General features: G+C 47.8%; 1 protein-coding gene and 1 long non-coding RNA gene across 6 annotated transcripts in view; one reads left to right on the forward strand and one right to left on the reverse strand.

Moving 5' to 3' along the window:
• Positions 1-8,048, forward strand: part of LOC133061723 (uncharacterized) — a 33,288-nt gene extending 25,240 nt beyond the window's left edge. The window contains exon 2 of the long non-coding RNA XR_009694025.1: positions 7,673-8,048. This is a non-coding gene — a long non-coding RNA (uncharacterized LOC133061723). The remainder of the gene's footprint in view (positions 1-7,672) is intronic.
• Positions 8,049-11,711: 3,663 nt separating this feature from the next.
• PGPEP1 (pyroglutamyl-peptidase I) overlaps positions 11,712-25,776 on the reverse strand; it is a 35,830-nt gene continuing 21,765 nt past the window's right edge. For 2 of the 5 annotated variants that reach the window (XM_061149819.1, XM_061149818.1), the window contains 3 exons: positions 21,334-21,442; positions 20,553-20,785; positions 11,712-16,197 (listed from right to left, as the gene is read on the reverse strand). In XM_061149819.1, coding sequence (XP_061005802.1) covers positions 16,005-16,197; positions 20,553-20,785; positions 21,334-21,442 — 535 coding nt within the window. In that variant the 3' untranslated portion in view covers positions 11,712-16,004. The remainder of the gene's footprint in view (positions 16,198-20,552; positions 20,786-21,333; positions 21,443-25,776) is intronic. The other 3 variants (XM_061149817.1, XM_061149815.1, XM_061149820.1) reach the window with 2 other exon arrangements.

Below are 25,776 nucleotides of genomic sequence, written 5' to 3' on the forward strand. Positions count from 1 at the left end.
CTAAAAACCCGCTCAGAGGACGTGACTCAGAATATTATCTATAGCCCTTGAGATGCAACTAAAGATCCTTGACTTGTTTAATGGCTAAACTATTATTATTTTGTCTTGCTTGGCTATTTTTCCTTCTTTCTGCCTTTTCTCACATCTCTGATTAAATTTATTCTTTGGAACTTGAGGAAGGATTGGGAGGCTCATGTTTTCCTAATCTGCCTTGCAGGCGTGGTGAGGGCGTTGGGGAGGGGGGGTTCTGTCCCAGGAAGCCCCATAGAGTCCTGATCAATTATAAACATACTAAGAGTTATGGGGTGCAGCAAAGTCAGTGCTCATAGGGAAACTGACAACTTTAAATGACTACATTGAAAAAGAAAAAAACTCAAATCAATAACCTAAATTTATACTTTGAGGAAGTAGACAAAGAAGACAAGCTCGGAGAAGGAAGGAAATAATAAAGATTAGAACAGAGACAAATTAAGTAGAGAATAAAGAAATAACAGAACCACAGGAATTAATGAAACCAAAAAGTGCTTCTTTGAAAAGATTAACAACATCAACAAACTTTTAGCTAGGCTGACAAAGAAAAGAGAGAGAAGACTCAGAAAATCAGAAATAAAAGTGGGGCATAACTACTGACTCAAAAGAAATAAAAAAGATAAGGGACCTCCCTGGTGGTCCAGTGGTTAAGACTCCAATGCAGGGTACGTGGGTTCCAATCCCTGGGTCAGGGAACTAAGATCCCATATGCCATGCCACTCGGCACAGCCAAAATAAATAAAGAAAATATAAAGAAAAAAAGAAAAACGGTAAGAGAATATCATGAAAAATTGTATGCCAAATTAATAACCTAGATGAGATGGACAAATTCCTAAGGACACCAAATTACCTAAACTGACTCAAGAAGAAATGGAGGGTGTCCCTGGTGGTCTAGTGGTTAAGAATCTGCCTTGCTGATGCAGGGGACACCAGTTCAATCCCTGGTCCAGGAAGATCCCACATCCCTCGGAGCAACTAGGCCCAAGAGCCATGACTACTGAGCTCACGTTTCTCAAGAGAGTAGCCCCTACTCACCACAACTAGAGCAAGCCTGCGCACAGCAGCAGAGACCCGGCGCAGCCAGGATAAATAAATAATAAAATATTTTCTTTAAAAGGGAAGAAATAGAAAATCTGGAAAGTGGAAATGTTAGTCCCTCAGTCAGGTCCAACTCTCTGTGATCCCAGGGACTGTAGCCCTCCAGGTTCCTCTGTCCACGGAATTCTCCAGGCAAGAATACAGGAGTAGATAGGCCCATAACAAATAAGGAGATGGAATCAAAAGTCAAAAACCTTCTGGGACTTCCCTGGTGGTCCGGGGGTTAAGACTCCCGGATTCCAATGCAGGGGACACAAGTCTGAGCCCTGGCTGGGGAACTAAGATCCCACATTCCTTGAGGTGCGGCCATTAATAATAACAAACTTTCTAACAGAGAAGTCCAAGACCAGATGGCTTCACTGGTGAGTTCTGAGTCATTTATGGAATAAGATCAATTCTTCCAATTCTTATCATACTCTTCCAAAAAAATGGAAGGGGAAGCAACAGTTCTAACAATGCTAAAATTACTCTGATAATAATGACAGATAATCAGGCCACCAGAAAATAAAATTATACACCATGAGATAATAGAAAATATATATGTGTGTATATCTACATTGGGCTCTGCCCCCCAGGTCCCCAGCACAGAGCTCCTGAAACCCTTGTAACTTCCTACTATGAGTAATTTTTGTGCTAATATTTGGTCTTTAGCCCTCGTTCCCTGCACAGAGTTCCTAGACCCTCTGGAATTTCCTGGGTGACAGAAGTGTCTTTCATTGTAATGAGGTGACTCTGGCAGAGCATATGGATGGCTCATGGATGGGAGCCTGTCACCACAGGGGCCAAGCCATGATTAGGAGTTTGGAATTTTCAGCCCCATTCCCCGCCCCCTCCCCCATTCTCCAAAGAGAGGAGATGGCCTGTAAATGGAGTTAATGATTGATCATGCTGATGTGATGACGCCACCATAAAAATCCCCAAAGTACTGGGTTCAGAGAGCCTCCGGGCTGGTGGCCATGTGGAGGTGCTGGGAAACGGCATGGAACCCCTGAGCCTCTTCCTGCATGCCTTGCCTTCTACATCTCTCTATTTTTTTTTTCTTTTTTTGCTTAAAATAGTAGCAATTTCATTGAAAGGACTAATGCTGAAGGTGAAGCTCCAAAACTTTGGCCACCTGATGGGAAGAACCGACTCATTGGAAAAGACCCCAATGTGGGAAAGATTGCGGGCAAAAGGAGAAGAGGGCAACAGAGGATGAGATGATTGGATGGCATCACCGACTCAATGAACATGACTTTGAGCAAACTCTGGGAGATAGTGAAAGACAGGGAAGCCTGGTGTGCTGCAGCCCATGGGGTGGCAAAGAGTCGGACCCAACTTAGCAACTGAACAACAGCAACAAGTAACAGTTTATATTTTCATATTTCTGGAGGATACAAGTCTGCAATCATGGTATTGACAGGGCCTTCTGAGATCTATAGAGAAGAATCCTTCCTTGTGTCTTCTAACCGCAGGCATTTGCTGCCAATCCTTGTTGCTCCTAGGCTGATAGATCAGTTCAGTTCAGTCGCTCAGTCATGTCCAACTCTTTGCGACCCCATGGACTGTAGTACACCAGGCCTCCCTGTCCATCATCAACTCCCGGAGCCTACTCAAACCCATGTCCAATGAGTCGGTGATGCCATCCAACCATCTCACCCTCTGTTGCCCCCTTCTCCTCCTGCCTTCAATCTTTCCCAGCATCAGGGTCTTTCCAATGAGTCAGTTCTTCACATCAGGTGGCCAAAGTATTGGAGCTTCAGCTTCAGCATCAGTCCTTCTAATGAATATTCAGGACTGATCTCCTTTAGGATGGACTGGTTGGATCTCCTTGCAGTCCAAGGGATTCTCAAGAGTCTTCTCCAACACCACAGTTCAAAAGCATAAGTTCTTCAGCACTCAGCTTTCTTTATAGTCCAACTCACATCCATACATGACTACTGGAAAAACCATGGCTTTGACTAGACAGACTTTTGTTGGTAAAGTAATGTCTCTGCTTTTTAATATGCTGTCTAGGTTGGTCATAGCTTTTCTTCCAAGGAGCAAGCACCTTTTAATTTCATGGCTGCAGTCACCATCTACAGTGATTTTGAAGCCCCCCAAAAGTCTTTCACTGTTTCCATTGTTTCCCCATCTATCTGCCATGAAGTGATGGAACCAGATGCCATGATCTTTGTTTTCTGAATGTTTAGTTTTAAGCCAACTTCTTCACTCTCCTCTTTCACTTTCATCAAGAGGCTCTTTAGTTCTTCTTCACTTTCTGCCATAAGGGTGGTGTCATCTGCATATCTGAGGTTATTGATATTTCTCGAGGCAATCTTGATTCTAGCTTGTGATTCATCCAGCCTGGCATTTTGCATGATGCACTCCGCATATAAGTTAAATAAGCAGGGTGACAATATACAGCCTTGATGCACTCCTTTCCCGCTTTGGAACCAGTCTATTGTTCCATGTTTAGTTCTAACTGTTGCCTCTTGACCTGCATACAGATTTCTCAGGAGGCAGGTCAGGTGGTCTGGTATTCCCATCTCTTTCAGAATTTTCCAGTTTGCTGTGATCCACACAGTCAAAGGCTTTGGCGTAGTCAATAAAGTAAAAGTAGATGTTTTTCTGGAACTCTTGTTTTTTCGATGATCCAGCAAATGTTGGCAATTTGATCTCTGCCTTTTCTAAATCCAGCTTGAACATCTGGAAATTCACGGTTCACATACTGCTGAAGCCTGGCTTGGAGAATTTTGAGCATTATGTTACTAGTGTGTGAGATGAGTGCAATTGTGTGGTAGTTTGAGTATTCTTTGGGATTGGAGTGAAAACTGACCTTTTCCAGGCCTGTGGCCACTGCTGAGTTTTCCAGATTTGCTGGCATATTGAGTGCAGCACTTTCACAACATCATCTTTTAGGATCTGAAATAGCTCAACTGGAATTCCATCACCTCCACTAGCTTGTTTGTACTGATGCTTCCTAAGCCCACTTGATCTCGAATTCCAGGATGTCTGGCTCTAGGTGAGTGATCACACCATCGTGGTCATCTGGGTCATGAAGACCTTTTTTGTATAGTTCTTCTGTGTATTCTTGCCAGGCTGGTAGATGCATCACTCCAGTTTCTGCCTCCAGGAACTGCCGTGGCTGTCCAGTGGTGAAGACTCCTCACTTCCACTGCAGGGGTCGAAGTTTCCATCTTTGGTGTGGAAATTAAGATCCCACATGCCACAATGTGTGCTGCCCCCAAGATTGTTTCTGCCCCCACTGGCTTTCTTTTTCCTCTGTGTACCTATCTCTGGTCACATTGGATTAGGGGTCCATGTACTGCAGTATGACTTCATTATAACTTGATTTCACCTGTCAATCAGCTCTTCAGTGGGTCCTCCCTATGGGGAGGGTGCCCCTTTCACTGGTCCTTCCCAAAAAGAAGAGAGAAGAGCTGAAAGAGCATGTCACGTTACTCTCCATAGATCTACCGTTCCAATGAAGTCATTCCGATTTTTCTCTTATTTTCGCCAATGGAGTAAGCAATTTACCTTGGACTGTGTGGCCTTAGGGTTGGAAATTTCTGTGAGCCTTCAGCTCTTACCATATTCTTTTATTAATATAATAAACAGGTCTGTACTAAGTGAAGGGTTTCCCCGGTAGCTCAGGTGATAAAGAATCTGCCTGCAATGCAGGGGACCCAGGTTCCATCCTTGGGTTGGGAAGATCCCCTGGAGAAGGGAATGGCTACCCACGCCAGTATTCCTGCTTGGAGAATCCCATGGACAGAGAAGCCTGGTGGGCCACAGTCCCTGGGGTCACAAAGACTCAGAGACATGAAGTAAACTGTTGGGCTGAGCTCTGCGATCTGCTCTCACTAACATCACCTGAGCATGGGGCTGTGGGAACCTTCCGTTTATGACCAGTGGTCAGAAGCACAGGTGACCACCTGCACCTGTGATTGGCATCTCAAGTGGGGCCGGTCTTGCAAGACTGAGCCCTTAACCTGTGGAATCTGATGCTATCTCCAGGTAGAAAGTATCAGAATGGAGTTAAGTTATCACCCAGGTGAGTTGCTTGAGAATTGCTTGTTGTGGGGGAAAAAACAGAAGCATTTTTGGGGTCAGAAGTGCTGTGAGGGGGCAGTGGTGAGAGCAAAGAAGCAGCAGAGAGGGTTTGCCTGGAGATCCAGTGGTGAAGACTCTGAACCTCCAATGCAGGGATGCAGGGGGTGTGGGTTTGAGCCCTGGTTGGGGAACTAAGATCCCATGTGCTGACTTGCTGTGTGGTGTGACTGAGAAAAAAAAACAACAGGGAGAAACAAAGGAGGAAGACTGAGGTTTTCTTAAGACGCAGATCAATATCCCTTACAAATAAAGATGAAACATTGGTAACCAAACGTTAGCAAACCCAAACTGAATCCAAAGGCATATTAAAAGAGCTACATATCATAACCAAGTAGGATTGATCTCAGGAAGGTTAGCATGTCTCAACATAAGAAAATCAATCATTGTAACACATCCTATTAATAAAATGAAGAGAAAAAAAATCCACTTGATCATCTCAATTGATGCATTTAAGGCACTTGAAAATCCAATATCCTTTTATGGTAAAAACCCTCAGAAGAATAAGAAAATTCTCACACATGATAAAACACATTTATGAAAATGCCATAGCTAATTTCATCATCAATAGGGAGAGGCTGAAAGCTTTCCCCCAGGACAAGAAACAAGCCAAGAATGTATATTTTGACCCCTGCTATTTCAATGTGATATTTCGAAGTTTCAACGAGAGCAATAAGGTAAGAAAAATAAATAATAGACATCTAAATTGGAAAGGAAGAAGTAAGACTATCTCTATTCACAGATGACATGACCCTATGTCATAGAAAACCCCAAAGAATTTACAAGAAAGCTATAAAATATTTACATGTCATATGTCTCATGAGGGTTCATTATCCAAAATATATAAAGAACTCCTACAACTCAACAACAAATATCCAATTTAAAAATGGGCAAAGAATTTTACATCCAAGGAAAATATACAAATGGCCGTGAAGTAGGTCAAAAGATGCTCACATCATTAATCATTAGGGAAATGCAAATCAAAACTACAAGGAGATATCACTTTATACCCATTAGCATGGCTGTTAGGAAAATAACAAGTGTTGGTGTGAAGAAATTGGAACCCTCTTGTGCCTCTGGGGGGAATGTGAAATGGTGCAGCTGCTGTGGAAAATGGTTTGGCATTCCTCAAAATCTAAACACAGGATGACCATATAATCCAGCAATTCCACTTCTGAATATTTTTCTAAAAGAATTGAAAAGCAGGGACTCAAACTGAGCTTGTATACCAATGTCCACCGCAGCACTATTCACAATAGCCAAAAGGTGAAAGCAATGCAAATGTCCACCAAGAGCCAAATGGGTAAACAAAATTTGGGGTATCCTCACAATGGAATACTACTCAGCCATAAAAATGGAATGACATTCTGATCTGTGCCACAATGCAAATGAACCTTCAAAATTATGCTGAGTGAAATGTCAGTCACAGAAGGACAAACATTATACGGTTCCACGCAAATTCATAAAGACAAAGTAGATTTGAGGTTACCCGCGGCTGGAGGAGGAGGGGGAGAAATGAGGAATTATTGCGTAATGGTTACAGAGTTTCTGTTTAGGTGTGACAGAAAAGTTTTGGAAGTAGATAATAGTGATGTTTTGTGCTTTTTAAAAAAAATATTTGCTTATTTATTTGGCTGCACCAGGACTTGGTGGCAGCATGTGGAATCTCGTTCCCTGACCCCCTGGACACCAGGGAAGTCCCCGGTGGTTTGTGCTATGTGTGTGCTCAACATTGGGAATATACTTAAGTCACCAACAGTCCACTTTAAAATGGTTAAAATGGCAAATCCTATGTATGTTATACATATTTTTTCACAATACAAAATGCAAATTAAAAAAACTTTATAAAAATGTATCACACTGTTACAGTTATCTTCACTGAATGGTCTGAGTTGGAGATTTTTGACTATAAGTCTGGTTCATCCTTTTTCACTGCTACATAGTACTCTGTTCAAAGGAGCACACTCTAACCTTTCCCTAGTTTCCAGATCCTTATTATGAACCATGCTGCTGGGAAGGCATGCACATGTAGAGTTCTCTGGGGTTCACACCAAGACCAGAATGGCCAGGAGGGAGATTCTAGCCATTCTCAGCTATACTAGCACAAGCAAACTGTTCTTCTCAACGGTCAAGTCAATTCTCAGGACTCTGTCCCCTTCCTGAGAGTGAAGAGACATCTCAGTGACTTCTATTCACTGGTGACCAGATTGAGTTTCTAGTTATTGGTTGTCCTGAGGTCATCTTCCTGGAATTACCTGTTCATTTCTGCACTGCATTGAATGTGTGTATGTGTGCGCTTAGTCACTCTGTTATATCTGAGTCTTTGTGACCCCATGGAAGGTAGCTCACCAGGGTCTTCTGTCCATGGAATTTTCCAGGAAAGAATACAGGAGCAGTCTGTCATTTCCTATTCCAGGGGGTCTCCCCAGTCCAAGGCTCAAACCCACATCTCTTGTGTCTTCTGCATTGACAGGTGGATTCTTCACCACTGTGCCACCCAGGAAGCACAATGAGTCCCCAAATTCATGTCCACCCAGAACCTCAGATTGTGACCATGAAGGTCTTTGTCGATGTAGTTATGTTAAGCTGAGGTCATGCTGGAGTAGGGTGGTCCCTAAACCCCCGATACAAGACTGATTTCCCTGCAAGGGGTCACATGAAGATGGAAACAGAGATTGGAGTGATGCAGCCACTAGCCAAGAGGCCCTGAGCAGTGCCGGAAGCCATCAGAAGCCAACAGAGAGGCCTGGGGCCGAGTCTTTTCCATAGCCTCCAGTTGTGTGACACTTTGATTTGGGACTTCCAGCCTCCAGAACTGTGAAGGAATAAACTTTCTGCTGTTGTAAGTCACCCAGTTTGTGGTTGTTGTTATGGCAAAAAAAATACCATTTGCCCATTTCTCTTTCTTTTCTTCTCTCTCTCTCTCTTTTTTTTTTTTTTTTTTTTTTGGCTGCATCACACAGCTTGTGGGATCTTAGTTCCCTGACCAGGGATCAAACCTGTGCCCTGGCAGAGAAAGAACTTAGTCCTAACCACTGGGCTGCCAGGGAATTCCTACCATTTACCCATTTTTCTGTCTAGTGTGTCTTGTGGGGGGAGGGGGGGCTTCTATGTCCTGGAAGTTATTTCTTGGTTAGTTAAATGCATCACAGATATCAACCTCTCTGTCCCTGGATTATCTTTTCATTTTTTTTTTTTAATGGATTTCTTTGGTGGCTGGAAAGTTTGAAATGGATCCTAATGGACTATCCCTAAAGTATTCATTTTTTTCCTTATCAAGGGCAGGTTTTCATTTGTCAGGCAGTTAAGTCTGGGGTATGGTTCTCCTCTGTGATGATTCCAGTCAGCCGTGACTTCCCTGCCTTCTGGGTTTGGGGCTCTGCCAGACCCCCCAAATCACCGCTTAGTCAGGGAAGGATGAGGCCAGCTGAGTATGAGTCAGCAGGGTGTGCCCGGACTGCAGGAGGAAAGGGGGACGGAAGTGGTCAGCTCAGACCCTGGCCATTGGGGTCGCCAAGGCAGCCCAGGCCAGGCAGGAAGTGGGTCAGCTGAGGCCTCGGGCTTGAGGCCCCACATGCTCACTGCCCGGAACCCCCAGCCGCCCCCACACGGCCTTCTCCAGCACCCTGGTTTGCATGCCTGTTCCTGTAATGGTTTCACAGACCATGTGCATTTATGGAGCACCTGCTGTGTGACCATGTGGAAGCCAGCTCCCTGATACAGGGGAGACGGAAGCCCAGAACGGGGCAGCCCTGTGGGTGACTTAGTGTGGAGGTCCAGTCACCCAGTACCCCAAGTCCTCCTCCTTGGCTGGGTGGGGACCTCTCTGTCTCTGGGTGTCCTCACCCTAAACACAGCAACTTAGAAGAAAAAAACAGCTAAAAAGTGTCCACATTTTTTCTGCCTCCCTCACTCCCTCTGCCCCATTTTGCCCTCACTGCATTTCTGTTTTTCAGTAATCACCACCAATGCCATAGTGTGTGTGCGTGTGTGTGTGTGTGTGTGTGTGTGCATGCGCAGGGGTGTTGGGTGGGCAGCCTGAACCCATTCTTCTTGCCTTCCAGGGGACCAGGACATGTCCAGGCAGGTCTGGGCACTTGCAGAAATTGCCGAATGCCTGGCAAGCTGCCAGGGCAGGAAGGAGCCAGTAGGAAGGTTAGAGAGGGTGTGGGAGAAGGACTAGCTTGGGGTTTCCGGTGTGGTACTTTGCCCTTTTTACCCCTTCCCAGACCCATTCCACTCAAAGTGTCCCAAGATGACCTCAGCATCTTCCCCCAAAACTTAGGGTTTTGAGGAATGCATAGGAGTTCTCTAGGTGTAAATGGAGCGGGGGCGGGGGGTGGACTTTCAGGCAGAAAAGACAAACTGGGATCAGCAGAGACCAGGGAAAAGGGGTTCAGATGTCCAGCATAAGAGCCTGGCTTTCTCCTGTGGGCCAGCAGGAGCCACCGAGAGTGTGGGAGGTGGAGGGGGGCCCAGGCAGATGGGTAGAACTGGAAGGACGCTAGTCTGAGACCCTCACCTTTAAGATGGAGACTATCCAGGCGGGAGCTGAGGGAAACTCTGTTGAAGGGGACCAAGCCCTACCCTTGAATGAGCCTCCCTGAATATGCCCCGGACCCTTCAGCTGCCTGTCTGTCCTCCATCGCAGCTGGGACCCCCCTGTACTGCACCCCCAGACCAGGAGCTGCTGATTTCCCGGTGTGTCTCCAGTCCCAAGCCCAGCGCACGGCAGGCAATTCTTAGGAGGCTCAGCCAACAGAAGACCCGGCTCTCGAGGCAGAGCACTGGCAGGACGGGGCCTCAGCTGGAGGAGGTGCCTGACCTTCAGGGGCTCGACGTCCCCTTCCCCTGCCCCGAGGCGCCCGCGCCTCCCTGCGCCCCCTGCCGGCGGGGGGCAGAACACCAGCACTCCCGGCCCTCCTCCTACAGCTGTGAGTGTGCGCTCACTCAGCCGTGTCCGACTCTGCGCGCCCCATGGGCCGGAGCCCGCCAGACTCCTCTGCCCACGGAATTTTCCAGGCAATGAGTGGAAGTGGGCTTGCCATTTCTTCCTTCAGGGGTTTTTCCCGACCTAGGGATTGAACCTCGCGCGTGGCTTCCCAGGTAGCTCAGTGGTGAAGAATCCGCCTGCCAGTGCAGCAGACACAAAAGGGACGCGTGTTGGATCCCTGGGTTGGGAAGAGCCCCCAGGAGGAGGAAATGGCAACCCAGTGATACCCAGGAAACTGCTGACAGGGTTTACCTCTGAGATAAAGACCTAGTTTCCAGAGTGGGAAGTGGGAAAGAGACATTTCAGGAAAGCCTTCCACACTACCTGATTTGGGGGCTTCCCAGGGGTTCACTGCACCGCTATTACATACCCAGGGCTTCCCTGGTGGCTCAGTCGGTAAAGAATCTGCCTACAAATGCAGGAGACACAGATTCTCGATCCCTGGGTAGGGAAGTACCCCGAGGGAAGGAAATGGCGACCCATTCCAGTATGCCTGGAGAATCCCATGGACAGAGGAGCCTGGCAGGCTACCGTCCATGGGATCGCAAGAGTCGGACACGACTTAGTGACTAAACCACCACCATTACATGCCCTGCGCTGTGCTGGGGGCAACACACACCGGGGACCCCAGACAGATCTGACTGTCCTGAGGGCTCCCACAGGACCTGTCAGTTACTACCCAGAGCATGTTGCCATGGGGATGGGGGCGGGCAGGCAGCTATGGGGGGCAGAGGAGGTACCTAGACAGCCAGGAGGGCTTCCCAGAGGAGGAAGTAAAAACATCTGTACGTATTAAGTAACTCCTATGTGCCAGAGCTCACACAATACACCTGAGTATGGGGAAACTGAGGCTCAGTGAAGTGGGACTCAGATTGCCCCCTACCTCCCGTACCTTACTTATGCATTGGGAGGTGTGTAGACCCCGGGACTCATGTTCCCAAAGACAAGCCATTTCCTTATTGCTGAAGCCCCTTCTTCCTGGAAGGCCATTGACCCTGGAACATCCCCATTCTGGCTAAGATCAGACGCAGGGGGATGACCGAATCCTGTTTCTAGAATTTAAGCTTCTCAGATCCAGGGAAGCTAGCTTGGGTTCCCATTCTCACTCCTCCTGTCCCTGGGATCAGGGTTTCAACTGACAAAGGCTGGTTTCCCCATCTGTAAAAAGTGGTAACTGGCATCTCCACGGGGGGATTCCACACACCCTGGGGATCAACGTGATCACGATTCAAATTCCTGCCTCCCCTCCTTGCTGTGTGACCATAGGCAAGTTACTCAACCTCTCTGGGCATCAAAACAAAGGCAGGGGGTTGGTTGCAGGAGGAAGAACAGTCAGTACAGAAACGCTCTCGTCATTATCCATTCGGCACACTCGTAGCACCCACCACAAACCAAGAGCCAGGTCACATGCCGAGGACAGAAACACTGGCGCTTCGGGGCCCCCTCTGCCAGCCAATAACCCCAGGCTGAGAGTGACCCTAGTGGACACCAGCTGCTCATAAAGACACACAAGAGACTGCACATTTTAGCTGTTTTATTTGCTTTCTGGGATGTCAAGTTTGGGGTGTCCCAGGGCCCAGCCCCCAGCAAAGTCCGGCCTGGGGTCCCAGACACGAGGCTTTCAGACAAGGCACTCAAGGGGTCTCCCTGGGGTCGGGGAGAAGCCACCCCAAGCCTGCAGGGGCTGGTCTCTCCTTTGGGGACAGGACACAGGGTCACCTCCAGGAGGCAGGGCTCTTCCTGGAGAGAGATTCAGGACAAGATAGAAACCTGAGATGTGGAGGGAGCCCTGGAAACATGCCAGGTACCCCCAAGGCCCAGATGGATCTCCTGTGGCCTCCAGCCAGGCCTTGGGAGCAGAGAGGCCAATTCCCCACTGGCTTTCCCTGGGGCTTCCTCAAAGGGTGCAGGACCCAAAAGCCCCTGGCCCAGGTCCCACCCCTGTGAACGGCCAGGAAAGCAGGGAGCCAGGGTCTGGGGGTGTTTCTCTCTTTCCTGTCTGTGCCCCACGTGTACTGTGGGGGCAGGCACTTCTGTGGGTCTCTGGGCAGCTGAAGGGGAGGCTTGGGTGAGAAGAGGGAGGAGGGGGAACGGATTTCAAGTCGGGGGAGCGGCTCAGGCTGGACCGGAGCCCCTGGAGGTCTGGGAGCTCCTGAAACTCAGTTGCGACCACTGCCCCCGAATTGGAGGATGGGGTCTCTGAGTGGCGTTCATCCAAGAAGCGACTCGCAAGACGTGGAGTTGTGAGGGGGGTCCTGGCCTCTTACACACTTCCTTTATGCAGAAATGGAGACGCTTCTCCTCCCTTTACCAGGCACTTGTTCCAGGAGAAGGGAAATTTAACTGGGGATATAAAATCAAAGCCCTTTGCGGCTCCACAGAAGCCTGTGGATGAAGGCCGTGGGGCTCGTGGCCACGAGGGGAGGCACCTCCATCAGAGCCCCATGCTGGCTGGAGGCTCAGGAGAGCTTCCAGTGGTCTCGGGGGGGAGGCTGGGGCCACAGAGAAGAATGAGGCTTTGTTCCACAAACCCCGACAACGACAAGGGACTTCTGGGTTCAGACACGCCAAGGGGTGGGGAGGTCAAAGGTCAACAGTCTAGACAGCAGCAGAGAAAAAAAGAGGCCAGTGTGGTGGGCTGATTTCCAGGAGCAGCTCCCCTCCCCCTCCCGGGTACCCCTGAGTTGGGAAGGGGGCGGGGTGCACAGGCACAACCTCTGGCCGGGCTTCTTGGCAGAAACCTCCAAGGTGAGAGAAAGGCATCACACGTATACTTTTCGAGTCATCCCCCTGAGCAGGTCCTGTCTGTTCGAGAAGTGTTCACACCAACAAAGAGCAGAATAGCGAAAACTATTTTTCTTGCTGGAACTATCAGAAAGGTCAGAGTCTGACCTTCCCCCCAAAGACGTGGCCCTGACTGGGGGCTCCCTCCTCCCCCGCTGCCCCGTGGCCCTGCATCTCTCAGTGACCAGGGCACCTTGACTGTTTCTTGACTGGACCACATGAGCCAGGTCGTACCACTGGAATTCCAGGTTCACTCACTGGCATTGCTGCTTCTTTCCACCTTGCTTTCTTTCTATCCACTCCTTTAAATTTCTTTTTCAAACTACATACTCACGCACAGACCACCGACCTTCTCTTTGGTGGGAAGGGGGGAAGCAAAGGGGCTAAGAAAAGAATAAAGTTGTAAGGGGCAGAGGTTCTGGCATCTTAAGGGAGATGCCATTACCTGACACCATCCCCCACCTCTGTACCCTCCACAGGAGCTTATCAGAGACAGGACCCCCTCCACTTTTCAGCATCACTTTTCACCTTTCTTCTACCAGCCTTCCCACGACATTGCTTAGCCCATCTTTTCACCGTTAACACTTACTGCACCCACCCCTTCTGGCATCGCTCACCTTCATAGCTTCCAGGCTGCGCCCACTTCACAGAACCATCCCGTGGCCTGTTCTGCGCCCCACCCCCCCACAATCTGAGACTCTGAAATGACAAGGGAGAAGTAATGGGACTTGGCCCCCCTTTCTTACACTAGGACATTTCAGTCCAGGACCCAACAAATGCAGACAGATATGCCATGGAGTAAATGGATGAATTTGCCCAAAAGGAAAAAGATAAATTAAAACAGGAACATTAAAAAGCTGGCAGGGAGCGAGTGAAATATTTAATGGTTGTCTGATTGAATAAAGACGAGCTATATGGTCTGCATCGTGAACAAGGACAAGGCTTTGGCTTGACTCAATGAGGAGATCTAACGCCATTGCAGGAACACAAAAATGACACGCACACAGGATAATGATCAGACAATAAGTTATATCTCTAAGTGGCTAAGTCTCATGTTGCTTTAAACAGAGAGAAGAAATGAGGACAAAAGAACGATGAAAATGCAGAGCCTGGGGATGGTGTGTCTGGGTTCCAGTGGGTGCCCAGCTTAGCTCAAACCTGACTCACTTCCAGTCCCTCCTTCCCTCTGCAGCTTGCCTAGGCCCATTTCTTCCTGAGAGCCTCCCCTCTCAGACCTTTAGAGAAGAGAGCTCATTAGAGTTTAATGCCATTCTGAGTGAGACCTCTGGGAGACCCTCATTAAAAAGAGCCACAAGCTCTGCTCACAGAAGCTGGCTGACCGCGTAGATGCAATGACGTCCTGCACTCTAGATTCCTCAGGAGACTGCAAACGCAGACTGGGGGTGTGGAGGAGGGATTTCTGGAAGAGGGAGGGCTGGCATGGAGGAGGGAGAAGGTCCCCATCGTTTCACCCTGCAGGGCATGGTCCACACCCACTGCCATATGCTGACCCCACATCACTCTTCCCTTCCAGGGAAAATACAGGACCCAGAAAATGCATTTCACTCAGAAACCCATCAACCTGGTCTCCGAGTGACACAGCAGCTCAGCGGAGGCAGCAGCTACCCTGGGCTTCGGAACAGGAGGGAAAGAGGGTGAACATGTAAGAAAACAAAACAAAAATCTCCGCTGTTTTCAGAAGAACCGCCTGCTGGGAGACCCCAACATGATCTAACACCACATCAGACACCAGCATGCCTCACAAATAGGGAAGAGATCAAACTGCGTGTTCTCCAAAGAAACAGAAGAATACTTTCCTCATGGTTGCTGCTGCCAACCCCCTCTCTCTGATGGGTGTCAAGGTCCAGCTGAATTTAGTTGCCTCCTGGGAGATGCGCATCCCTGGCTGGTCAGTTCAAAGTCATCAGGGAGTGAGATAAAAATTTACCAAGTCCAAGGTGTGTCCAAAACCTAGCTGCACTAAAGCTCGCTGACTGCCCTGTGGCCCTTCTGGCCAAACACACCAGCACACACAGAGCCCAGCCCGCAGCCTCCACTCTGCCCCCCTCTTAAGGAAAACAAGAAGCTGGGCCCCCAGACCAAGACTGAAGGCCCAAGCCAGATGTGGGGTAGGTTTGTAGTTGCTACACACTTTTACATATTAAAAAAAAAAAAGTGTGTGTGTTGAAATGACAGTCTGCTTTCCCACTGGTGGCCCACCTCCAGAGGTCCTATGGGCACAGCTCACAGCTCGGTTGTTAAAGGATTAGCCAACCCCTTCAGTCTCCTGGGGCAGCAGCAACTCCCTCTCCCCGTGGTCTGGCCAAGGGCCTAGCCTCCACCCCCGCTGAACAAGGGGATCTTAATGTCACCCCCAAAACAAAAAATGTAGGTCCAGTGTTCAAAGCCAGAGGCAGAAGCGGCTACACTCCAGGAAAGAGAAAAGACACTTTTGTGTTCGGCTAAAGCCCGTATTTTAACCAAAGGGAATATAAATAACTCTGTGCCCAAACTGGCACTATTGCTTTTAAAAACAGAATAAGAAAGAAAAAAGAACCCATACCAGACCCCAAGCTGGCCCTTGCCGGAGCTGTCCAGGCTGTTGGGACATGGATCAGGGCAAGGGGTCTTCATGAGGATTTTCAATTTGGAAAAAAAACCAGTCATGGACAGAGGGAATTCTGGAATCCTTCCACCACAGACTTAGAAAAGCAGATGGCCCCAGCCATCCCAGAGTGGAGATCCACCTGATCGGGGTTCTCGGTAGAAATCAGGACTTCCCAGCTTCCTGACTGCCCCAGCTGTATCCCCAGGTGCAAAGAGAAATAGAAAAAAATCTTCAGTTGCTGCCTTCCAACCAACCAGCGCTTACGCAGAGAAAAAGGGAGAGGAGGTGTGCAAGCTGGCATATTTGATCCAAATCAGATCCCCAGCTGGATGCGCTTGTCTTGCCCGGTCAGGGCCCGGGGGGCGGACGTCTCTCCCAGGCTCCTCGGCAGGATGAGGTCTTGGGAGGCCTGGACAGCCGTCAGTGTTCATGGCAACAGTTGATTTTGCCTTCTGACTGCTCTAGGAGGTCCAGCATCTCCTCAATGATGGCCCGAAGTGCCCGGCCCAGCTGGTCTGCATTGTACGGCTTGCCCAGAGGGGGCACATGAACAAAGGCTGAGCGGCCGTGACTCTGGTACAGCGAGGTATAGTAGGTGAAGTCGCAGAGGTACCTAAGCCATAGGGCGTGGGGGATGGGAGGGAGACCAAAATGGGGTTAGAGAGTGAATGTTCCATCCAAATCCATCAGAAGACAGCCCCTCAACCTCACCAGTCAGCTGCAAGATGGAATACTGCTCCTCCCTCCCCAGACAGCAAAAATGAAAAAAAAAACACACAAAACAATAACTCCAAGTGCTGGTGTATATGTGGAGAAAGAAGCAATATGAGACACTGTTGGTTGGGGTGCAAATTGCCCCAGGGGAGGGCAATCTGGCAGGCTAGTAAAATTATAGGTGTACAATATTCAATGTCCTGTGATAAACCATGATGGAAAAGAATACAAAAAAGAATATATGTATATTTATACCATGTGTGTGTGTGTATATATATATACATACATACACATAGATATGGGCTTCCCTGGTGGCTCAGATGGGAAAGAATCCACCTGCAATGTGGGAGACCTGGGTTCAATACCTGGTTTGGGAAGATCCCCTAGAGAAGGGTACGGCTACCCACTCCAGTATTCTGGCCTGGAGAATTCCAAGGACAGAGAGCCTGGTAGGCTACAGTCCATGGGGTTGCAAAGAGTCGGACACGACCGAGCAACTTTCACACACACACACACACACACACACACACACACGCAGATATGACATGTATATAACTGAATCACTTTGCTGTACAGTGGAAATTAATACAATATTGTAAATCAACTATACTTTAGTAATTTTTAAAAAAATAATTAAAAATTATTTTTAAAATTTTATTTTAAAAAATAATTTTTTAAAAAATTACAAATGCACAGACTTTATGACCTGATGTTTCAAGTTTTTAGAATCTATCTCAGGAACCATGTGCACCAGAGCAGAAGAACGATGAACAAGGTATTTGTTGCAGCATGATGTGTAAAAACAGAAAAACAGGAAGCAAACTGCTAGAATGGAACACTGGTGGTCCCCTCCCAAGCCCCTCCCACCCCGTGGGGGACACAGCCAGTCGGCAGTCTGCGCCCTGTAGGAAGGCTCCGTCAGAATGCCACTGGGCTGCCGCCTTGATCTTGAACTTCCCTGCCTCCAGAATTATAAGCGATGACTTTCTGTTGTTTACAAGCTACCCAGTTGGGTTCTTTTGGTTATAGACGCCTGAATAGAATAAGATACCACCTAAATGTCCACTGACAGTGAACGTGAAAGAGGCTCAGTCGTGTCCGACTCTTTGCGGCCCCACGGACTACACAGTCCATGGACTCTCCAGGCCAGAACACTGGAGTGGGCAGCCTTTCCCTTCTCCAGGGGATCTTCCCAACCCAGGGATCGAACCCGGGCCTCGCATATTGCAGGCGGATTCCTTACCAGCTGAGCCATCAGGGAAGCCGTCTACTGACAGAGGAGTGACTTAATAAACTGGTTCGTCTGCACAGTGGGATACCATGCAGTGGTTTACAAGGCATGTGGTGGATCCACAGGAAGGCAGAACTCAAGACCCCTAGCACATGCCCACAGAGGAGGCCAAGGAAGGGAACTCTGATGAAACCCACACCATATAACCTCACCCACATAAAAGCAAGGCGGAACAGAACAAAATGCAAAAGCAGCACACGAAGTGTCCTATACTGTATAGAAACATCTGTGGCTAAGAAGGAAGTGTCACAATTTAAGTCTCTGATTTAACAGAGGGATCCCTGGCAGGGAATGAGGTGGGGAGAGAGAGAGGTCAAGGGAATCTTTCACAACGGGAACACATGAAAATATATTTCAGAATTATCTGAGTAACTTAAAATTAGCTTCAGGAGAGTTTCCTGGTTGCCTAGTGGTTAGGGTTCCAGGCTTTCACTGACAGGGTCCGCAATGTGTGTGGCCCAGTCAAAAAAAAAAAAAAATGGTCAGTTTTAAAAAAAGACTGATGGGAGAGGGGAGGGACAATGCAAGAGTAGGGAATTAAGAGGTACAAGCTATTAGGTATAAAATAAGCTAAAGAATAGAGGGTATATTGTACAACACAGGGAATATAGCCAATATTTTATAATAACTATAAATGGAGTATATACACCTTTAAAATTGTGAATCACTGTACTGTACATCTGTAATGTATAATATTATACGTCAACTACACTTCAATTAAAAAAATTAAAAAAAAGACAGATGGTAAATTCAGTTACTTCTTCATTCCGTCAACTGAATTTGCCACCTGCTGCCTTTGGGCTGCTGAGGTGTACACAGTGTGGAGAAACTGAGGCACTTGGTGTTGAGAGGGCATAGAACAGAGGAGTCTGGGAGGCAGGGGAGGCCTTCCCAAACAGCCAACTTTCGGAGTCAAGACCTGAAACAGTCGTATCAGCGGAAAGTGAGTTCTGAGCAGAGGCATAGCATGTGCAAAGGCCCTGAGGCTAGAGTGAGCCTGGGGTGTGTGAGGAGCAGGAGGAGAGTGGGCTGTGGGTGTGGAAGGCAATGGGTGAGGGGAGACTACAAGCAGAGAAGGCTGCAGAGGTGGACAGGGGCCAGAGCACACGGGCCTGGGGATGGCGGAGAGCTGGGATTCTATTTGAGGTGCAGTGGGAACTGCAGGAAGAATTAAGCAAGTTAGGGACTTCATCTGCCTTAAATTAATAAAAGACTTTCTAATAGGCTGACTAGTTAGTTTCTCCTCCAAATTTCTGTTCACCTAGAACATCAAAATGTGACCTGATTTGGAGATAGAGTTTTGCAGACATAATTGGTAAAGATGAGGTCACACTGGATGAGGGTAAGTCTTATATCCAATGACTGGTGTCCTTGTAAGAAGGTCACGTGAAGACACATACCAGGAGGAAGCCATGTGGCGATGAAGGCAGCGACTTGGGGTAAAGTGTCTCAAGCCATGGGACATTCAGGGTTGTCAGAAGCCACCAGAAGCCAGGAGAGGGTCTGAGACTCCCCCTCAGGCCCTCCAGAAGGAACCAGCCCTGCTGACACCTTGATTTTGAACTTTTAGCCCCCAAACTGGGAGAGAATAAATGTTTGTTGTTCTAAGCCACCAACATGGTGATTGGTTACAGCAGCCACAGGAAACTAATATAGAAGCTGACTTCTCAGGGGAGAAGGACCATCAGGGTTGGAGCAGAGGTGGCAGGAGGAACAGGTGGGAGGCAGCCGGAGCCACGGCCAGGAGATGCCAGGGGCCTGGGGTGGGAAAAGTGGGCAGAGCCACACGTGAGTTGCAGATGGGACCTGTTATGAATATATTCTTTGCTGTGTGCCTTGTGCATGTTGAGAATTATATACTGTGAAATCCTATGTAAAGTTTACTGTGTAAAATATTATGTGTGTGTGCTGGGCTTGCCTGGTGGCTCAGTGGCAAAGAATCTACCCGCCAATGCAGGAGACGTAAGAGATGCGGTTTGATCCCTGGGTCGGGAAGAAACCTGGAGGAGGCCGCGGCAACCCACCCCAGTAATCTTGCCTGGACAATCCATGGATGGAGGAGCCTGGCGGGCTTCAGTCCAGGAGTCACAGAGAGCTGGTCATGACTGAAGCGACTTAGCATGTGTGTATGTTAAGTCGTTTCAGTCGGGTCAGACTCTTCTCAACCATGCTATTCAAATAGTCCGTGCTTTGATTTCAATACCTTTAGACCATGAAATTTTTGTACCTTGGTTTATGTCCCTGGATATGTTCCAATGTCTCCGAGTTTCCAGTCTATGGGAACTTAAATAGAATTTGTATCCTGCTGCTCTGTGAGAATTGTATAAATCTTAATTATGCTGAATTGGTTCACAGTGATTTTCAGGTCTATTATATCCTTCTACTTCTCTGTATATTCATTCCATTAATTTTTGAAGATTTGATATTGAAATTCCAACTAAAAATCTTAAATTATCTACTTAAAAAATAATTGTAATATATAGAGGAACTGGGCTTCTCCAGTGGCTCAGACGGTAAAGAATCTGCCCGCACTGCAGGAGACCTGGGTTCGATCCCTGGGTTGGGAAGATCCCCTGGAGAAGGGAATGGCAACCCACTCCAGTATTGTTGCCTGGAGAATTCCATGGACAAAGGCGCCTGGCAGGCTACAGTCCATGAAATCCCAGAGAGTCGGACACGAATGAGCGACTAACACATAGTAGAATTATATGTAACCTTGTTCTGTATCCTCCAAGTCTCCTGTAAATGTGTTCTCACACTTCCACAATTTAAAAAAAATTAAAAATAAATAGTCCATCAAGTGATAAATCAATGACCTTTTCAAAAGTAAATAAATAAATAAGTTAGTGCTTGGCCCAAAGAGGTCACAGTCAAACACACTTGGCTCATTCAACACTCAGCCTGGGCTGACAGGAGGGAAACCCCACTCACACCTACACCGCAGGGGCCCCATGGTTCCTTACCTGCCTGCATCTTGCGAAATGGTCACTGACACATCTAAGCCCAGTGTAGTGACCCTCTCACATACAGCATCCATGTCGATGATGGAGTCGATGCTTTCAGGCCCGTCCTCCACACAGCAGTGGGAGCCGGGGCAGAACCGGCAGTTGTCCAGGCCCTTGTAACCCTTGTTGTGTCCACACTTCTCCAGCGTGACTGCGGTTGCCATGCCTGACACTCCTACGTGCACCACCAGCTGCAGACAGATGGGTACAGCTGAGTGAGGTCCGGTCATGGGACTGGGGCACCCCCAGGCCAAGGAGAGGACAATGTCCTCACAGAGCACTGCTGGTGGTTACGTGCTTTCTGTCCTCTTGCTGCTGGAATAGATCCTGCAGTCACTCTTACAGAAAAGGTGTGCTAGGTGAACCATGCAAGAATGTGAAATACGCCAAGATGTTCATAGGAGCTTTGTCATTACAATACTGGAAACAATCTAATTGGCCATTCACGGGGAGGGGGGTTGACTAAATAAATCATGAGCTGCTATGGTCAAGGCAATTTTGTATGGCATAATCTTCAAGACATATTGCCAGATGCAAAAGGCAAGGTATAATTTCTAAGAATCTAACCTAAAAATAATCAAAGAGATAATAATCTGCCAATGGTCACTTCAGTGTAATTTATAAAAATGAGAAAAAAAAAAGGAAATGAATAGCAAGCCCAATAATAGAAAAATGGTTATATTAATTACTAAATATTACCCAGCTATTAAAATAATGTTGAGGGAGAATTTTTAATGACCTGTGTGATTAAAAGCTCCTGGGCTGCTTTATCTGCTACCGGATGCCTGGCAATAAGGCTGTTACCTGGTCCTCCATAAACCAGTAGCACCAGATAACACAGTGATCTCCTGTGAACGTAAAAACAAATGAGCAGCTGTGGTTTATACTTTATAGGGCCAAATGGTGACTCTGCCATCACACACACACACACACACACACACACACACACACACACGGAAAAGGTATGTCCCTGTGCTAACACCTAGAAATTGTGACCGGGACCTTATTTGGGAAAAGGGTCATGCCAGATGCAATTAAGTAAAGGATCTCAAGATGAAGTCCTCCTGGATTATCTGGATAGACCCGAAATCCATTGACAAATGCCCTTTAAAAAGACACACAGAGGAGGGACAGAGGAAGAGGGAAGGAGAAAGTCCTGTGAAGACAGGGGCAGAGGACAGAGTGATGCAAGCCAAGGAATGCTTGGAGCCCCCAGGAGCTGGAAGGGACAGGCAGGACCCTCCCGTAGAGCCTCTGGAGGGAGCCACAGCTCCGCTGTGACCGTGGACTTCTGCCCTCCAGGACTGTGTACAGATAAATTTCTGTTGTTTTAAGATATCTCGTTGGCAGTCAGCTGTTCCAGCAGTCACGCTAATCCATGTAGCACATGCTCAGTTCCTCAGTGGCGTCTGACTCTGTTCGACCCCATAGATTGTAGCCCACCAGGCTCCTCTGTCCGTGAAATTTTCCAGGCAAGAATACTGGAGTGGGCTGCCGTTTTCTACTCCAGGGGATCTTCCTGACCCAGGAATCAAACCCTCATCTCTTGCATCTCCTGCACTACGGGCGGATTCTGTACCACTGTGTCACCTGGAAAGCCCTAACGGTGAAGTACACTGCTTAAATAGTACTTGTAGGTGGGCACATTTGTATATGCAGATGCATGTGTGTGAAGAAGTGAGTGATGACAATAACCATGGTCCCAGTCAACCATTATTGAGAGCCTGCTGTAGGCCAGGAGTTCTCAACCAGGGGTTTGGCAATATCTAGAGACATTATGGGGTATCAGACTGGAGACAGCTCCTGGCATCTAATGGGGGGTGGCCAGGCATGCTGCTTAGCCCCCTTTACAGTGCCCACCACAGGGAAGGCTGCCCCAGCGAGGCTGAGAAATCCTGGGGTGGGCTAAGGAACCGTTTATCACCCTTCTGGCCTCATCTCCCTCATCACCACCACAAACTCAGGATGTTGGTACTGGTGATATTCTGATCTGTCATAAGAAATACAGGGATTTCCCCGGCGATCCAGTGGTTAAGACTTCGCCTTCCAACACAGGGGGTGCGGGTTTGATCCCTGTTTGGGGAGCTAAGATCCTCCATGCCTTGTGGCCCAAAAGCCCAGCATGAAACAGAAACCATATTGTAAAAAATTCAATAAAGCTTTTAAAAATGATCTATGTCCAAAAAAATCTTAAAAAAAGAAATATTTATTTGTTCTTAGCCCACTATTTCAGGCACAGAGCTCTTAAAACCCCTAGAGTTCCCTAAGTGATGAAAGCAATAATGCTGTCCTGTTGTGTTTTTCTTGGGGTCGCATGGCATCGAGATCTTAAGTTTCCCGACCAGGGATCAAACCCATGCCTCCTGCAAGGGAAGTGCAGAATCTTAACCACTGGACTGCCAAGGAAATCCCCTGTTTTGTAAATGAGGTAATTAAAAAATATTTTTAAAATTTATTTCTGGTTGCACTGGATCTTCATTGCTGTGGGCTTTCTCTCTAATTGCGGAGAGCGGGGCTACCCTCTGGTTGCAGTGCTCAGGCTTCTCGTTGCAGTGGCTTCTCTTGTGGGCACAGGCTCTAGGCGCACGAGACCAGCTGCTCTGCAGCCTGTGAAATCTTTCTGGACCGGGGATCGAACCCGTGTCCCTGCACTGGCAGGCAGACTGCTATCCACTGAGCCACCGAGCAAGTCCAGTGAGGGAACTTCTGGAAAGCACCTTAGAATGGGGGCTGGTTGCCAGGGGAACCAGCTACCTGATTAGAACACTGAAACTTTCAACTCCAACCCCTGTCCCCCCCACGTCAGGGGAAGGGAGAGGGCCCGGACATAGAGTCCAGATGTCAGCGGCCAAGCAATTAATCAGTCATGCCTATGTCATGAAGCCTCCATAAAACCCTTAAACAACAGGGTTGGGAGAGCTGCTAAATCAGTGAACAAATGAAGATTTGGGGAGAGTGGGGCACTCAGAGAGGGCGTGGAAGCTCTACACACCTCCCCCCATACTTTGCCCTCTGCATCTCTTTCATCTGAGTGGTTATTCTTGAGCTATGTGCTCTTACGATAAACTGGTAATCCAGTGAGTAAATATGGGTTCCTGAGTAGTGAGCCGCTTCAGCAAAATTAACTGAGCCCAAAGAAGGGATCTGATTTATAGTCAATTGGACAGAAGCACAGGTAACAACCTGGACTTAAGACTGCCATCTGCAAACTATTCTATATAAAATGGATAAACAACAAGGTCTATAGTCAATATCCTATAATAAACCATAATGGAAAATAGCTTTAAAAAGAATGTGTGTGTCTGTGTGTGTGTGTATAACTGAATCACTTTGCTATACAGCAGAAATTAACACAACATTGTCAATCAACTGTACTTCAATTTAAAAAAAAAAGATTGGAATCTGGAGGGCAGTCCTTAACCTGTGGGATTTTATTCTTTTTATTTTTTATATTTCTGGCCACACCCGAGGCATGTGGGCTGAGTTCCCTAACCAGGAATCTAACCCACACCCGCTGTGGTGGAAGGGCGGAGTCTTCACCACTAGAGAGCCACGGATGTCCTGGAGTGTGGGAACCAAGCTGGACTGTAGGACTCCCAGCTGCTGTCTAGGAATTTCGTGGTGTGCGGATAATCCCGAGCACACACTGGACTGGGTGGTAGAATTTCAGTGCTACAGTCACTCCGTGCCTTGGTATCTACCGGTGATAACTTCCAGGTCCCCTCTTCTCCCTTGGATACCAAAATCTGGGGGTGCTCGAGTTCCTTATCTAAAATGGCCTAGTATTTGCATAACCTACTCACCTCTTCCTGTAGTCATGAAATCACCTCCAGATTACTTATAATACCTAACAGAATGTAAACGCTATGTAAATAAATAGCTTGCCGCTCAAGGAAATTCAAATTTTGCTTTTTGGAACTTTCAGGATTTTTTTTTTTTTTTTCCTGCACTGCATTGCTTGTAGGATCTTAGTTCCTCAACCAGGGATGGAACCCAGGGTGTGGAAGCATAGAGTCCTAACCACTGGATTACCAGGAAATTCCCTGGAATTTTTTTTTTGAAATATTTTTGATCTGTGCTGGGTTGAATCTTGACTATTATTATTTCCACCTGTCACAGAAGGAAACTGAGGCATGCGGAAGCCTTTCTGTATGGTGCGGAGTTTCCTAAAAACATTTTCATGCATGAGGTTTTCTTTTTAACTAGAATAAGGCGGGGCTGCCTAGACACAGTAGAGGAAAAAGCTCATTCAAAGAAACTTCAGCCAATTCTTGCTAAGCCTCCAGGCCCCCCCCCCCCCCCCCCGTAAAAAGAGGCGAATTCCACTTGATAGGGCTCGTTAGATAGCAAGATGCCTCGAGCCAGCCCGGGAGAATCTGAAATAACAGGCTAGAGTGGAAAACTGGGGCCCCCCATAGGAGACTGGGACCTCACTTGTCAGAGATACCAGCCAAATTCCTACACAGCTCGTGCCCAAGGTCTTGGCTGGGCCACAACTACCTCTGGTAGGAGGGTGTGATCCTTGCCTGTCCGGCCTCCAGTCCATCACATCTGGTTAAAAACCACAGCTCCCTCCCACAGCCATTCTCCCCTTGTGAAACACCACCCCCTCCTGACTCCTGCTCATTCTAGGAGGTTTGGGGAGAGGTGACACCACCCCCTGGCAACCAGAGTGGGCATGTGGGATCCAGGCTTCACAAATTACAGCATTCCTTCTTCCCCAGCCATAGTGACTGGCTCAGGGACTGGACTGTGACCCAAGCTGGCCAATGAGAATCAGCTATAGACTTTGGAGAATTATTTGGAGGACAGGTGTTCTCTTTTTGCTGAGGGACTGAGTTGGGAGGATATCAGTCAGCAGCCACTTATCATTGCCAAAACAAAAGCAAAGTGCAAAGCAAAGATGAGTGGTCAAGAGAGGAGGCTGATGACATTGGGTGAGCACCTGGATCAAGCTATACCTGAAGCATACAAATGTTGATGCTCAAGCTGGGTTGAGGTGTGTTTTGACTGTCACTTATAACGGAACATGTTATGACTGATAACAGAACTTTAGTGGGACAGAATCAGCCTCTGTGAAGTTTCAGATGTTTGCTTTCCTCTCTCACCTCCAAGGGTAACCCAGAAAAGCGTAGCACTTGGGGGGATAAGGCTGTGGCCATCAACCATGTGATCAGAGGAG

Source organism: Dama dama, chromosome 9, assembly GCF_033118175.1.
Source record: "Dama dama isolate Ldn47 chromosome 9, ASM3311817v1, whole genome shotgun sequence".
NCBI classification, from domain to species: domain Eukaryota; kingdom Metazoa; phylum Chordata; class Mammalia; order Artiodactyla; family Cervidae; genus Dama; species Dama dama.